This window comes from Schistocerca nitens, chromosome 5 (assembly GCF_023898315.1).
Source record: "Schistocerca nitens isolate TAMUIC-IGC-003100 chromosome 5, iqSchNite1.1, whole genome shotgun sequence".
In the NCBI taxonomy this organism is placed as follows: Eukaryota; Metazoa; Arthropoda; class Insecta; order Orthoptera; family Acrididae; genus Schistocerca; species Schistocerca nitens.
This window is the reverse complement of record NC_064618.1, coordinates 503,084,987-503,100,793: the sequence shown is the minus strand read 5'-3', so window position 1 is coordinate 503,100,793 and position 15,807 is coordinate 503,084,987. Positions and strand designations below refer to the sequence as shown.

The window sequence follows — 15,807 nt, the reverse complement described above, 5'->3', positions numbered from 1 at the left end:
TAGAACGGATTTAATGATTATCGTTATTTAAATGACGGAAATAATGGTTGATTTTTTAAAGAGTTTTCCAACATGCAATTATATACTGCATAACATTCTTCCGAGCATTTCAAGCGGGTTTTTCAGATATCGCTACTCTCTGTAACCCTTTGCTTCACCGCCTTCTAGTTAAAGAATAATAGAAAGATTCTCTCTGACCTGCAGGAGGCGCGTAGTTGGGACGCCGGACTTACAGGATACAGCTAAACAGATTGTGTTGGTGTCGTGTTCGAATGTGTTGGAGATAAACGTATGCGGTGTTTGTCTTAGGGGAAGAGTAACACTATCATAAACTCAGAACAGTTTACTCAATATGGCTGAAAAGATTGAAGATCTTAATTTGCCGAATGCAGTTGTAGCCAGAATTGTTAAAGACTGTTTGCCTGGTGGTATAAATGTGTCGAAAGAATCTAGAACTGCAATTGCAAAAGCAGCTTCAGTGTTTGTACTGTACATAACATCAGCAGCAAACATGATAGCAATGAAAAATAACAAGAAAACGATTAGTGGCAGCGATGTTATAAATGCTATGCATGATACAGAATTCGTTGACTTCATAGAACCTTTAGAAGAAGCTTTGGAAAGTGAGTATATAGCCTGTGGATACATACATCTTCTTTAAATTCTTGAAACTTAGACCTTTTAAAAGGTTGAAATTTACGCGACGTTGTTCGAACGGAATATAAATTTATGAATGCCTGTTTCAGATTTCAAGAAATTCCAGAAGGAAAAGAAAGATGCAACCGCGAAACGTAAACAACTGATAATGATGCTGAAAGAAAACGCCGAACAGGGTAGTACAGAAAATGGCACAGAAAAGGAAGTGATGGAAATTGATGAGGAGGATGATTGAAATTGTTGGTGACTTTGAATTCGTTTTACACATATTGTATATATGTTTTCTATTGTAATCAAACTTTTCCCAATAAAATATAATTTATTACCCATTTGTTAACATTGTTTGGTCTTTTAAAATAGGCTATAATTAATTTTACTTTTCTATACCCATCTCTCTCCCTCTAAGTAGTCTACTGTTTTCCCTGGTACAATGAATAATTTCAAATCTTTTATAAAGAGTTTGTTAGAACTGTTCCGCTAGAGGAACAGTGTCACCTGCTGATATTATACAGTGATGATAAATTTTAGGCTGCCTTGGTTGCAAGTTAATTTGTGCACGTAAAATTACGCCATTTCAATGTAGCTTCTTTCTGCTGATACTGTAGAATGCACTGAAAAGTGTCATTGTGAACATATTTATGGTATATAACCTTCTGACTGGTATTTGAAGGGACGCAAACGTAAAAGAAAAGTTTCACCTGAAATAGCGCACTTTGGTGTGATGTAACTACCTTGTAAATGTATGTTAGGTTAGGCCTAAATGATTGTGTGAGGGACTATTATAACAATTTTTATTGGTAACCAGATGCTGTTTGTATAATTATTTCACGAAATTTTTAAGCCAGAATGCTTCATGTTCAGGCACATCTTGTATATCTTCAGGTCATAAATATTGTACAAATGCCAAACCAGAAGTGTAAGTAAATATCAACAGAACCTCCTTCCTGACATGCTATTTCATATAGGCTACTATTAGTTTATATCTGAATAAAACTCAAGAAGCTAAATTGTACAGTAGTCTTCATAAGTAATTTAATTTGGAAATGCGGAGACCATTGCATCCTGAACTAAATTGGCAAAAATTGATTGTTCCCAGATTAAAACGAACATATCTAGTGTCTAGAGAAAGAAAAAGATGAATAATGTTATGGACAGCTATCATTTAAATGATGTTTTAATAAGGACAAATATTTGCAACTAAACCAACCAACTTAGTAATTATTAAGAATGAGTCACACAAGTGTTCTCCTCTGGAGATGAGTTACACTTTCCTAAAACTGCCCCAGTAAACTGACGTTTGCCATTTGCTCTCCCTACTACGACCTGTATTTCCTCGTGTCATCTGCAACATTAGACATAGATATGACTGTTTCAAAAATGGTTCAAATAGCTCTGAGCACTATGGGACTTAACATCTGAGGTCATCAGTCCCCTAGAACTGAGAACTACTTAAACCTAACTAACCAAAGGAGATTACACATATCCATGCCTGAGGCAGGATTCGAACCTGCGACCATAGCGGTTCCAGACTGAAGTGCTTAGAACCGCTCATTCACACCGGCTGGCGACATGACTAATATTGTGTTCGAACACTGCATGATTGTCCTACTAATTTGCATTAACTTACATTTTGCAACATTCAGAGCATGACATCTTCCCATATGCCAGTGCCATCAGCAAACAGCTGCAGGGTACTGCTCATAAGATCGTTTATGTATATAGAGAATGTGCTGGCCTATCATACTTCCCTGGGGCACTCCTGATAATATCCTTGTATAAGTTACAAGAAGGTATAGAATCAAAGTCTAACCATAGCTCTCCAGTTTTAGAGATAGACAGCACTTAAAAGTTGAATATTGAAAAAATCGAAGAACTACAATATAAAGTTATTCCATCACATGTTCGTTTTAAAGTAACTACAAAATGCAACCTAGTGCCACAAATCAAGAACTATGGAGTGAGAATATGGATGAAGCAAGATATAAAGACAAATTACACCACAAAAATTGAAGAACCATCAGTGAATGTGCTACAAGAACAAACATCCTTAAAAGTGGTAGTTATTCCTTATCATGGAATAAAGTGAAAGAAACTGTAACAAAAACGACAGATAAAGTGCTGGAAAAAACCAAATGTAATATAACAAAGTGATGCAGGACTGACAATATAATAAACTTGATTCGGGAAAGGAATATTTATAGAAAGAGATAAACAGTAGTAATGCAACCACCTCAGTGGCTGAGGTTGCTCATGCACACTTGTATGGTGGTGCTCTACCCAGGGGATAAACTGGTTTGAATCCTTGTAGTGGAAAAAAATTTTAGTCTCAGTATTTGGTTGGCAACAGGAGGGGAGGTGGTGGTGGTGTAAGTTCATGACCACCAGACACCAGTGTCCTGCTTAAATACGAAACCTCTTTGCAGTGTCTCATGAAGTGAGGGCATGTGACACTGTTGATGGTGATCTGTGGCATTAAACTTGGCAGCCTCCTCGGTGCTATTCGTGAGAAGTAGGCTATGTGCCTGGCAACGGATCCCGTATTCTCTCCCTTCTTTCATCACCACCACCATACAATTCTCTCTCTCTTTCTTTCTCCATCCATACTCTGCAAGCTACTGAGAAGCCCATGGCAGAGGGTACGTACCATTGTAGCAGTTAATTAATGCTTTTTCTTGTTCCATTCATGTATAGAGTGTGAGAGGAATACACTGTGTAATTGCCTCTGCATGTGATGTAATTAATCTAATCTTTTCCCCACAATCCCATTGGGAGCAGTATGTACGGGGTTGTAGTCAATGCCTAGACTTATTAAAGAAGAGTATTGAAACCTTGTAATCAGAGTTTCTCAGGATAGTTTACGACTGTCTTCAAGAATCTGCCAGTTCTGTTCATTTGACAGATCTTTGACACTCCCCTAGGGTCAAATAAACCTGTGACCACTTGTGTTGCCCTTCACTTGTGTACATTCAATATCCCATTAGTCATGCTTGATTTGGGTCCCACAGTGTCATAAAGAACATGCAAAAATTCGGAGCAGCTAAGGAGCTGTGGATGAATGATATATTTGTGCATGTACAATTGGACATGAGAAATGGAATGACTGGTAAAGTGTACAGAAATATTAAGAAATTAGAATTAAAGATCAGGACAAGAGATGAACAAGGAGGCATATTACTGGAGGAAAATGTAATAGTTAATAGATTGCAGGAATTATTTTGAAGAACTTTATTTATTAAAGGAAAGACATCACTGAGAAAAAATACAGTGAAGAAAAAGAATTTGTACTAGTAGATGATGTACATATTCGGTAGATGCCACCATGGAGTACCTCAGACCAGACAGTACACATAATTTCACTAACATTGGTATGACGCTCACTCTTCAAGCAGAAGTAATGTCCATAATAATATCTTAAAAATCAAAAAATTCTAATGGTTGTGATAAAATAAGTTGTTGTTGTGGTCTTCGGTCCAGAGACTGGTTTGCCATGCTACTCTATCCTGCGAAAGCTTCTTTATCCCCCAGTACCTACTGCAACCTACATCCTTCTGAATCTGCTTAATGTATTCATCTCTTGGTCTCCCTCTGCCTTCCACACTGCCCTCCAATACTAAATTGGTGATCCCTTGATGCCTCATAACATGTCCTACCAACTGATCCCTTCTTCTAGTCAAATTGTGCCACAAATTCCTCTTCTTCCAAATTCTATTCAGTACCACCTCATTACTTATGTGATCTACCCATTTGATCTTCAGCATTTTTCTGTAGCAACACATTTCGAAAGCTTCTTGTCTAAACTATTTATCGTCCATGTTTCACTTCCATACATGGCCACACTCCATACAAATACTTTCAGAAACGTCTTCCTGACACTTAAATCTGTACTCGATGTTAACAAATTTCTTTTATTCAGAAACGCTTTCTTTGCCATAGCCAGTCTACATTTTATATCCTCTCTACTTTGACCATCATCAGTTATTTTTCTCCCCAAATAGCAAAATTTAACACTACTTTAAGTGACTCATTTCCTATTCTACATTCCATTATCCTCGTTTTGCTTTTTTTGATGTTCATTTTACATCCTCCTTTCAAGACACTGTCCATTCTGTTCAACTGCTCTTCCTGGTCCCTTGCTGTCTCTGACAGAATTACGATGTCATCGGTGAACCTCAAAGTTTTTATTTCTGCTCCATGCATTTTAATTCCTACTCCAAAATTTTCTTTTGTTGCCTTTACTGCTTGCTCAATATACAGATTGAATAACATCAGGGATAGGCTACAACCCTATCTCACTCCCTTCCCAACCACTGCTTCCCTTTCATGCCCCTCGACTCTTATAACTGCCATCCGGTTTCTGTACAAATTGTAAATAGCCTTTCGCTCCCTGTATTTGACCCCTGCCACCTTCAGAATTTGAAAGAGAGTATTCCAGCCAACATTGTCAAAAGCTTTCTCTAAGTCTACAAACGCTAGAAATGTAGGTTTACCTTTCCTTAATCTACCTTCTGAGACAAGTTGTAGGGTCAGTATTGCCTCAAGTGTTCCAACATTTCTACGGAATCCAAACTGATCTTCCCCAAGGTCGGCTTCTACCAGTTTTTCCATTTGTCTGTAAAGAATTCGTGTTAGTATTTTGCAGCCATGACTTATTAAACTGATCGTTCAGTAATTTTCACATCTGTCAACTCCTGATTTCTTTGGGATTGGAATTTTTATATTCTTCTTGAAGTCTGAGGGTTTTTCACCTGTCTGATACATCTTGCTTACCAGATGGTAGAGTTTTGTCAGGGCTGGCTCTCCCAAAGCTATCAATAGGTCTAATGGAATGTTGTCTACTCCCGTGGCCTTGTTTCGACTTAGGTCTTTTAGTGCTCTGTCAAACTCTTCATGCAGTATCATATCTCCCATTTCATCTTCATCTACATCCTCTTCCATTTCCTTAATATTGTCCTCTATATACTCCTTCCACCTTTCTGCTTTCCCTTCTTTGCTTAGAACTGGGTTTCCATCTGAGCTCTTGATATTCATACAACTGGTTCTCTTTTCCCCAAAGGTCTCTTTAATATTCCTGCAGGCAGTATCTATCTTACCCCTAGTGAGATAAGCCTCTACATCCTTACATTTGTCCTCTAGCCATCCCTGCTTAGCCATTTTGCACTTCCTGTCAATCTCATTTTTGAGACGTTTGTATTCCTTTTTGTCTGTTTCATTTACTGTATTTTTATATTTTCTCCTCTCATCAATTAAATTCAATATTTCTTCTGTTACCCAAGGATTTCTAATAGCCCTCGTCTTTTTACCTACTTGATCCCCTGCTGTCTTCACTATTTCATCTCTCGAAGCTACCCATTCTTCTTCTACTGTATTTCTTTCCCCCGTTCTTGTCAGTCGTTCCCTAATGCTCTCTGAAACTCTCTATTACCTCTGATTTAGTCAGTTTATCCAGGTCCCATCTCCTTACATTCTCACCTTTTTGCAGTTTCTTCAGTTTTAATCTACAGTTCATAACCAATAGATTGTGGTCAGAGTCCACATCTGCCCCTGGAAATGTCTTACAATTTAAAACATGGTTCCTAAATCTCTGTCTTACCATTATATAATTTATCTGAAACCTTCCACTGTCTCCAGGCCTCTTCCATGTATACAACCTTCTTTCATGGTTCTTGAACCAAGTGTTAGCTATGATTAAGTTATGCTCTGTGCAAAATTCTACCGGGTGGCTTCCTCTTTCATTCCTTACCCCCATTCCATATTCACCTACTACTTTTCCTTCTTTTCCTTTTCCTACTGTCGAATTAGTCACCCATGACTATTAAATTTTTGTCTCCCTTCACTATCTGAATAATATCTTTTATCTCATCATACATTTCATCAATCTCTTCGTCATCTGCTGAGCTGGTTGGCATATAAACTTGTACTACTGTGGTAGGCATGGGCTTCGTGTCTATCTTTGCTACAATAATGCATTTGCTTTGCTGTTTGTAGTAGCTTACCTGCGCTCCTATTTTTTTTATTCATTATTAAACCTACTCCTGCACTATCCTATTTGATTTTGTATTTATAACCCTGTAGTCATCTGACCAGAAGTCTTGTTCCTCCTGCCACTGAACTTAACTAATTCCCACTATATCTAACTTTAACCTATCCATTTCCCTTTTTAAATTTCCTAACCTACCTGCCTCATTAAAGGATCTGACATTCCACGCTCCGATACGTAGAACGCCAGTTTTCTTTCTTCTTATAACAACATCCTTCTTAGTAGGCCCCGCCTGGAGATACGAATGGGGCGCTATTTTATCTCTGGAATATTTTACCCAAGAGGACGCCATCATCATTTAACCATACAGTAAAGCTGCATGCCCTCGGGAAAAATTATGGCTGTAGTTTCCCCTTGCTTCCAGCTGTTCGCAGTACCAACACAGCAAGGCCATTTTGGTTAATGTTACAAGGCCGCCTCTTAACAGATACCCCTCCATTGTGGTTGCACCTACGGTACGGCTATCCGTATCGCTGAGGCGTGCAAGCCTCCCTACCAATGGCAAGGTCCATGGTTCATTGGGGCAGGGGATAAAATATAAAAAAAGTTAATTAAAGAGTGTGCTTGAAAGGAGGTAAAGAAATACTGTCAAATTTCCATGCAGTTGTAATTTCAGCAGCTTTCCCAATAGAAAAGGTAATATCCAATCGGCTTCTTAACTATCTGACAGCAAATAATAAATTATCCAGATCTCAGTTTGGATTTCTAAAGAGTTCTGGTACTGAGAAGGCTATTTGCACATAGAGTGAAAGAGTACTTAATTCCTTAGACCAGTGGTTCCCAACAGGTGATCTGCACACCCCCAGGGGTCTGCGAGCTATGCCAGAGGGGTCCGCAAGATGCTATTACAATAAAAAATATATTAAATATACACTCCTGGAAATGGAAAAAAGAACACATTGACACCAGACCCACCATACTTGCTCCGGACACTGCGAGAGGGCTGTACAAGCAATGATCACACGCACGGCACAGCGGACACACCAGGAACCGCGGTGTTGGCCGTCGAATGGCGCTAGCTGCGCAGCATTTGTGCACCGCCGCCGTCAGTGTCAGCAAGTTTGCCGTGGCATACGGAGCTCCATCGCAGTCTTTAACACTGGTAGCATGCCGCGACAGTGTGGATGTGAACCGTATGTGCAGTTGACGGACTTTGAGCGAGGGCGTATAGTGGGCATGCGGGAGGCCGGGTGGACGTACCGCCGAATTGCTCAACACGTGGGGCGTGAGGTCTCCACAGTACATCGATGTTGTCGCCAGTGGTCGGCGGAAGGTGCACGTGCCCGTCAACCTGGGACCGGACCGCAGCGACGCACGGATGCACCGCCACTTCCCGGCAAATTAGGGACACTGTTGCTCCTGGGGTATCGGCGAGGACCATTCGCAACCGTCTCCATGAAGCTGGGCTACGGTCCCGCACACCGTTAGGCCGTCTTCCGCTCACGCCCCAACATCGTGCAGCCCGCCTCCAGTGGTGTTGCTACAGGCGTGAATGGAGGGACGAATGGAGACGTGTCGTCTTCAGCGATGAGAGTCGCTTCTGCCTTGGTGCCAATGATGGTCGTATGCGTGTTTGGCGCCGTGCAGGTGAGCGCCACAATCAGGACTGCATACGATCGAGGCACACAGGGCCAACACCCGGCATCATGGTGTGGGGAGCGATCTCCTACACTGGCCGTACACCACTGGTGATCGTCGAGGGGACACTGAATAGTGCACGGTACATCCAAACCGTCATCGAACCCATCGTTCTACCATTCCTAGACCGGCAAGGGAACTTGCTGTTCCAACAGGACAATGCACGTCCGCATGTATCTCGTGCCAGCCAACGTGCTCTAGAAGGTGTAAGTCAACTACCCTGGCCAGCAAGATCTCCGGATCTGTCCCCCATTGAGCATGTTTGGGACTGGATGAAGCGTCGTCTCACGCGGTCTGCACGTCCAGCACGAACGCTGGTCCAACTGAGGCGCCAGGTGGAAATGGCATGGCAAGCCGTTCCACAGGACTACATCCAACATCTCTACGATCGTCTCCATGGGAGAATAGCAGCCTGCATTGCTGCGAAAGGTGGATATACACTGTACTAGTGCCGACATTGTGCATGCTCTGTTGCCTGTGTCTATGTGCCTGTGGTTCTGTCAGTGTGATCATATGATGTATCTGACCCCAGGAATGTGTCAATAAAGTTTCCCCTTCCTGGGACAATGAATTCACGGTGTTCTTATTTCAATTTCCAGGAGTGTATTTCGCATGATAACAAATCTTTTTGTTTGGACACTTCCTGCATGAGCAGAGCTTTAGCGAATGCTAACTTCTGCACCTAGCGTCTTCCTAGAGCCTACTGACACTAGCACACTCTAGCGCAAAACTAGAATTAGATAGAGACAAATAGTTCTGCTGTATGCCGTTAGACAGCACGCACTGCCTCTTTGCAGCTGACAACTGACAGTCACTTTACACAGAAACTTGCATTTACTATGATGCGACAAGGTACCAATCATGCTCGATGAGGGGGTCGTCGAGAAAATTTTGTTGGGAACCCCTGTATTAGACAATAAATTACAGGCTACTGCTATATTTTGTGACCTGTCACAGGGATTTGCCTATATAAATCACAATAAACATAAGTTTCATGGAAATATGGAAATTGGTAAATGGTTCCTAGCCAATTCTTTGTCACCGAACTTTGGGGGGGGGGGGGGGGGAATAAAGACCAGTAGAGCAATTCAGAAATTGTAAGAGGTTTACCACCAATACATGCCTAAAATATGACAACAAACAGGTAAAAGAAGTGAACAGTGTTAAGTTCTTGGGATAACAGCTTGATGATAAATTGAGCAGGGAGGAGCACACCACGGAACTGCCAAAGCGCCAAACAATTCTCTATTTGCAATGTGAATATTGTCAGGCATAGGGGATATAAAAATGAAAAAGCTGACATACTATGCTTACTTTAATTCTATAATGCCATATGGGATTATTTTGGCGGTAACTCATCAAGCCAAATTAAAAGTTTTCCAGGTACAAAAACATGTAATAAGACTTATTTGTGCTATGAACTCAACGACACCCTGCAGAGGCCTGTTTAGGGAACTAGAGATATATATTTTTCCCAATATATCCATTCATTAATGAAGTTTGTCATTAAAAATATATCTCTTTTTCAAACCAACAGCTCAGTTCATGGAATCAATACTAGGAATAAGAATAATCTTCACAGTCACTTACTGTGGTCAAAAGTGGTGTCCATTATTCCGGAACACACATTTTCGATAACTTGCCAGCAGCCGTAAAAAGTTTAACTACCAATAAAGTGCAGTTTTAAGAGGGGCCTAAAGGATTTATTAGTCGCCAACTTCTCCTACTCCACTGATGAATTTCACCGTAGAAACAACTGATGGGAGGGTGTTACTAATAATGTAAGAGGTACAATCTGACTTCTGTACAAATTCAGTGCAGCAATACGATAAGTGTAAGTGTTGTAAAATGGTTCTTCGATTTAGTGTTTATTACCTCATAAATGAAAGTATGATTAATAATTTTTTGATTCATTCCTTGTCTATGATTATAATTCCACTTGGGATCTGTGGAAGGTACATTAGCATATTTGTTTTTGCAAATATTTATTGGGTATTTTTGATCTTCTGACATGTTCTGCATCCTGGAGAGTCTCCTCACTATGGGTAAATTGGAACAAACTGTACATATAATCTAATCACCACTTTTGAAAATGGAATTACAAGAAGCACTGAATGAACAGACTAAGGAAAGCTCCAGATCCAGGTGAAGTGCCAGCTAAACTCTGGCAGAACTGTGGAGTAAAAAAATGAACTACTCAAAATTATTAACTGCTGTTATGACTACAATTATTGTTCCCAATGATTTTGTGGGAATTAAGACAGTACTCATTCGTAAAAACAGTGGATAAAACGGACTGCTGCAGAATAATAATCCTAATTCCACATGCAACAACAATGCTCACCTCCATAATACAAAACAGAATAAAATGTAAAACAGAACTAGAACCTGATGATCAGTTTGGTTTAAGACTAAAAAAATGGACCAGAGAAGTCATCAAGCACTGTTATAGTCAAATTTTCTTTATTGAGCTAGAAATAGCTGGAAGAAAGTTTTAAAGACCTTGCTACACACATATCTAGACTGTAAATATGGAAGAGCATTGTTAAACTTGCATAGAAACTAAAATGTGAGAATAGAGATTAATAGATAAGAATGTATAGTAAAAATTAGTAAATGGGTAAGACAAGCGTGCTCTTTAGCTCCCAATTTGTTTAACCTTTTATTGACAAAACTGTGATTGTCTTTAAAGGAAAAACATTTGACATTAAAGTGAGTTATTCCTATTCACTGCATAACATTTGCAGATGATATTGCCTTAAATAGCTACTGTGAAAAACACGCTAAACATACTTTCTAAATCTTCAGCAATTATGAAAAATTTTGAACCTAAAATTGTCAAAAGTGATGATAGTAACCAAGTAAAAAATTAGGACAAAAAAAAGATAAATTTTAGTATTGGGGAAGCATGGAAATCAGAAAAAATTGTAACCACTATATAGGCTTTCAATGATCGAAGACAACTTCTAGGCATTTAGTACAGGAAAAAAAAGTACAACATGTTCACCTTGAGTGTACTCCCCTATATGAATGTAAAAGTTGGACACTATTGAAAACAGTCAGAAAACTCTTAGAAGTGATTGAAATATGGCTCTGGAGAACACTGGCAGGGGTTATAAAGATGTCAATGAGAAGAAAAACCTCATAGCATAAATCCAAACTAGGAAAGCAAAAGTTTTTGGATATATTAAGGCACAATAAGTTTCTAACATACACAATGTGAGAAAAAAAATTGCGAAATAAAACTAAGGAGAGGCCAAGAAAGAATAAAATCAAAGATATGGTGGAAGTACCAGAGTGTCAAAAGTATCAAGAAATGAAGAGGACAGCGAAAAGAATATGGAGAATGATTTGAAGCTTCAAGGAGTACTCAGTCTTTAGAGGAAGATGATCTAGTAGTTTTATTACTTCACCCTTAGTTTTACTGTAACAGTTTATTCACTTGCTACATTGAGAATATTTGTAAATGGTCATTGTTTGCATAACTCACACATTATGAATCTGAACTACAGTCACAATCATAGAATAGTTTCCTTACCATGAAAAATTTTCCAGGTAAATAAATTAATTCATTTTCTCCAGGTATTATCAGAAGTTGCAGCCAACCTTTCAAAAGTAATGATATTTGCTTTCAGTTTGCATGTGCAGCCAACCTTTCAAAAGTAATTATCCTGGCTTTCAGTTTGCATAATCTAACAGCATGTTTGTTCCAAAACAGCAGTTCAGATGTTTATGAAATTCTGTTCTCACTGTTGTTAACAAGAGAATTTTTTCTCTATTCTGTACTTGAGGTATCAATGATGGTTCTAAGAAGGTACACACATCAAAAAAAGTTTTGCATCACCTTGGTTCCGAGAGGTCCGGAACTTGTACAGAAAATTGGAAGAGAGATCAACATAAACATCATTTCCAACCTTTTTATTGCTCATGGAAACCACACATTGCCTGTTGTTCCACCATACAGCGAGACCTTCAGAGGTGGTGGTCCAGATTGCTGTGCCTGTAATACCCAGTAGCACGTCCTCTTGCACTGATGCATGCCTATATTCATCGTTGCATACTATCCTCAAGTTCATCAAGGCACTGTTGCTCCAGATTGTCCCACTCCTCAACAGCGATTAGGCGTAGATACCTCAGAGTGGTTGGTGGGTCACATCATCCATAAAAAGCCCTTTTCAATCTATACCAGGCATTTTCGATAGGGTTCATGTCTGTATAACATGCTGGCCACTCTAATCAAGTGATGTCTTTATCCTGAAGGAAGTCATTCACAAGATGTGCATGATGGGGCGCGAATTGTCGACCATGAAGATATGTTGCACTATCGGTTGGAGGATGACATTCACGTATTGTACAGCCATTACGGCGTCTTCCATGACCACCAGTGGCATACGTAAGCCCCACATAATGCTACCCCAAAACAGCAGAGAACCTCCACCTTGCACTCACTGGACAGTGTGTCTAAGGCGTTCAGCCTGACCAGGTTGCCTCCAAACATGTCTCAGATGATTGTCTGGTTGAAGACATATGCGACACTCATCGGTGAAGAGAACGTGATGCCAATCCACTTGGCATGTTGTTGGCACCATCTGTACTGTGCTGCATGGTGTCGTGGTCGCAAAGATGAACCTCGCCATGGATGTCAGGAGTGAAGTTCATATCATGCAGCCTATAGCACACAGTTTGAGTCATAACATGATGACCTGTGGCTGCACGAAAAGTATTATTCAATATGATGGCATTGCTGTCAGGGTTCCTCTGAGCCATAATCTGTAAGTAGCAGTCATCCACTGCAGTAGTAGCCCTTGGGCGGCCTGAGCGAGGCATGTAATTGACAGTTCCTGTCTCTCTGCCTCTCCTCCATGTCTGAACAACATTACTTTGGTTCACTCCAAGACACTTGGACACTTCCCTTGTTGAGAGCATTTCCTGGCACAAAGTAACAATGAGGACACGATTGAACCACAGTATTGACCGTTTAGGCATGGTTGAACTACAGACAACACAAGCCATGTATCTCCTTCGTGGTGGAATGGCTGGAACTGATCGGTTGTCAGACCCCCTCCATCTAATAGGCACTGCTCATACATGGTTGTTTATATCTTTGGGCGGGTTTAGCGACATCACTGAACAGTCAAAGGGACTGTGTATGTGATACAATATCCACAGTCAACGTCTATCTTCAGGAATCCTGGGAACCGGGGTGATGCAAAATGTTTTTTGATGTGTGTGGTTATTCATGTATTTAGTGTCTGATGAATGTTTCATTAAACATTAAATTAATCTGTTGTCTACTCCCACACTGTCTTCTTTTAATTTAACCAAATTCAATGACTGGAGTGTTTAAACTATACCACTGATGCTATATTAAATCATATGCATTCCTCACACCTGCTTCATTGGTATTTTCATCAGACTTTCTCTTATCTGGTATGACCAGATAATTGGCAAATAGGCTGCAAGAAATTATTTTTGTTAGATGCCTGTAATAATCACAGTATTTCTCAGATTATGCTCTGCCTACTGCTTGAATGTTCCTATGCTTGAAGCTGAAGTTCTTCCTCAGGAAAGGATTGCTGCATTCAAACACTTTGTTGTAAATCAGTCTGTATATTTTATGTAATGTCTCCGCCTCTGATTCCTCATTCCTGACACAGTATATGCTTTCCTACTGTCTGCACCATTTGCAATTTACCATTTATAACTGACATACACAGATTTGAAGAAGAAGAAGAAGAAGAAGAAGAAGAAGAAAATATGGAAGTTAAAGATTAGCATAAGACAAAACCCAGGTGGGAGTAAAAGGATGAAGAGAAGAGTTTTTAGCACTTAAATCCAGTAAATTTTGACAAACTGGGATCAGTTGCTTTGACATTGTGAAACATTAGTCTGAAGTAGGGAGATCAGAAGAAGAATGGCGGGAAGCAAGTTTGAGAGAAGAGTAAGAGATAGGGAAGAGCAATTCATCCATCCACATGAATGACAATCAGAGGTATCGATAATATATTACTGTGTTTGGGCAGCAGAATGAACTTAGAAGAATGAAAACAGGAGAAATGTAAGCCATTGCTCATCAAAAGATAAGAAATTTAGCTAAACTCAGGCAGAACAGTGGAGTAAAAAAAAATGAACTCCTCAAAATTATAAACTTCTTTATGATTACAGTTACTCTTCCAGATGATTTTGTGGGAACTAAGACAGATCTTGAATCTTGAAGAATGAGTAATTGGAGGTGCTGAGTGGAAAGAAATGTCAAGTTCAGCATTGAATGGTAATTGGTATAAATTCTTGTGTAAACATGATTGAAAGGATGGGGTAGTTATCTGTGTGAGGTCACCAATGTAGCCAGGCAAATAAAATCAAAAATATCTTAGCAATATTTGTAATTCCATAGGAAAGACAACTATATCACATAATGTCAAGCTTTCAGATCAGCACACTGATACCACATATACTATCTGATCAAAAGTATCTGGATACCTATTAGGGGACATTGCAATGGGACAAGTGCAGCATTCACCTTTATGGTGACTTGAACTCTGCCATGGACACTTCCAATGAGATGTCTGAATGTCTGTAGAGGAATGGCAGCCCATTCTTGCTCAAGAGCCAAAACCAGAGAAGGTAGCAATGTCGGAGACTGGAATCTGGGGCAAGCTGATGTTCTACGAGGTGCATTCAAGTTCTAAGGCCTCCGATTTTTTTTCTCCGGACTGGAAAGAGATAGAAACATGCGCATTGTTTTAAAATGAGACCGCGTTCATTGTCAATACGTCCCAGAGATGGCAGCACTGTACGGCAGATGGAAAAATGGCGACGTTTTCCTTACTTGAACAGCGTGCAATCATTCGTTTTCTGAATTTGCGTGGTGTGAAACCAATTGAAATTCATCGACAGTTGAAGGAGACATGTCTTGATGGAGTTATGGATGTGTCGAAAGTGCGTTCGTGGGTGCGACAATTTAATGGAGGCAGAACATCGTGTGACAACGAACCGAAACAACCTCGGGCTCGCACAAGCCGGTCTGACGACATGATCGAGAAAGTGGAGAGAATTGTTTTGGGGGATCGCCGAATGACTGTTGAACAGATTGCCTCCAGAGTTGGCATTTCTGTGGGTTCTGTGCACACAATCCTGCATGGCGACCTGAAAATGCGAAAAGTGTCATCCAGGTGGGTGCCACGAATGCTGACAGACGACCACATGGCTGCCTGTGTGGCATGTTGCCAAGCAATGTTGACGCGCAACGACAGCATGAATGGGACTTTCTTTTCGTTGGTTGTGACAATGGATGAGACGTGGATGCCATTTTTCAATCCAGAAACAAAGCGCCAGTCAGCTCAATGGAAGCACACAGATTCACCGCCACCAAAAAAATTTCGGGTAACCGCCAGTGCTGAAAAAATGATGGTGTCAATGTTCTGGGACAGCGAGGGCGTAATCCTTACCCATTGCATTCCAAAGGGCAGTACGGT

At 40.3% G+C, this 15,807-nt stretch overlaps 1 protein-coding gene across 1 annotated transcript; it reads left to right on the top strand.

Annotated features, from left to right (window-relative positions):
• Positions 1 to 204: 204 nt before the first annotated feature.
• On the top strand, positions 205 to 986 carry LOC126259650 (DNA polymerase epsilon subunit 3). The gene is made up of 2 exons (XM_049956582.1): positions 205 to 623; positions 747 to 986. Exons 1-2 carry the CDS (start codon positions 353 to 355, stop codon positions 890 to 892), a joined length of 417 nt encoding a protein of 138 aa, XP_049812539.1. The 5' UTR covers positions 205 to 352; the 3' UTR covers positions 893 to 986.
• Positions 987 to 15,807: the final 14,821 nt, after the last annotated feature.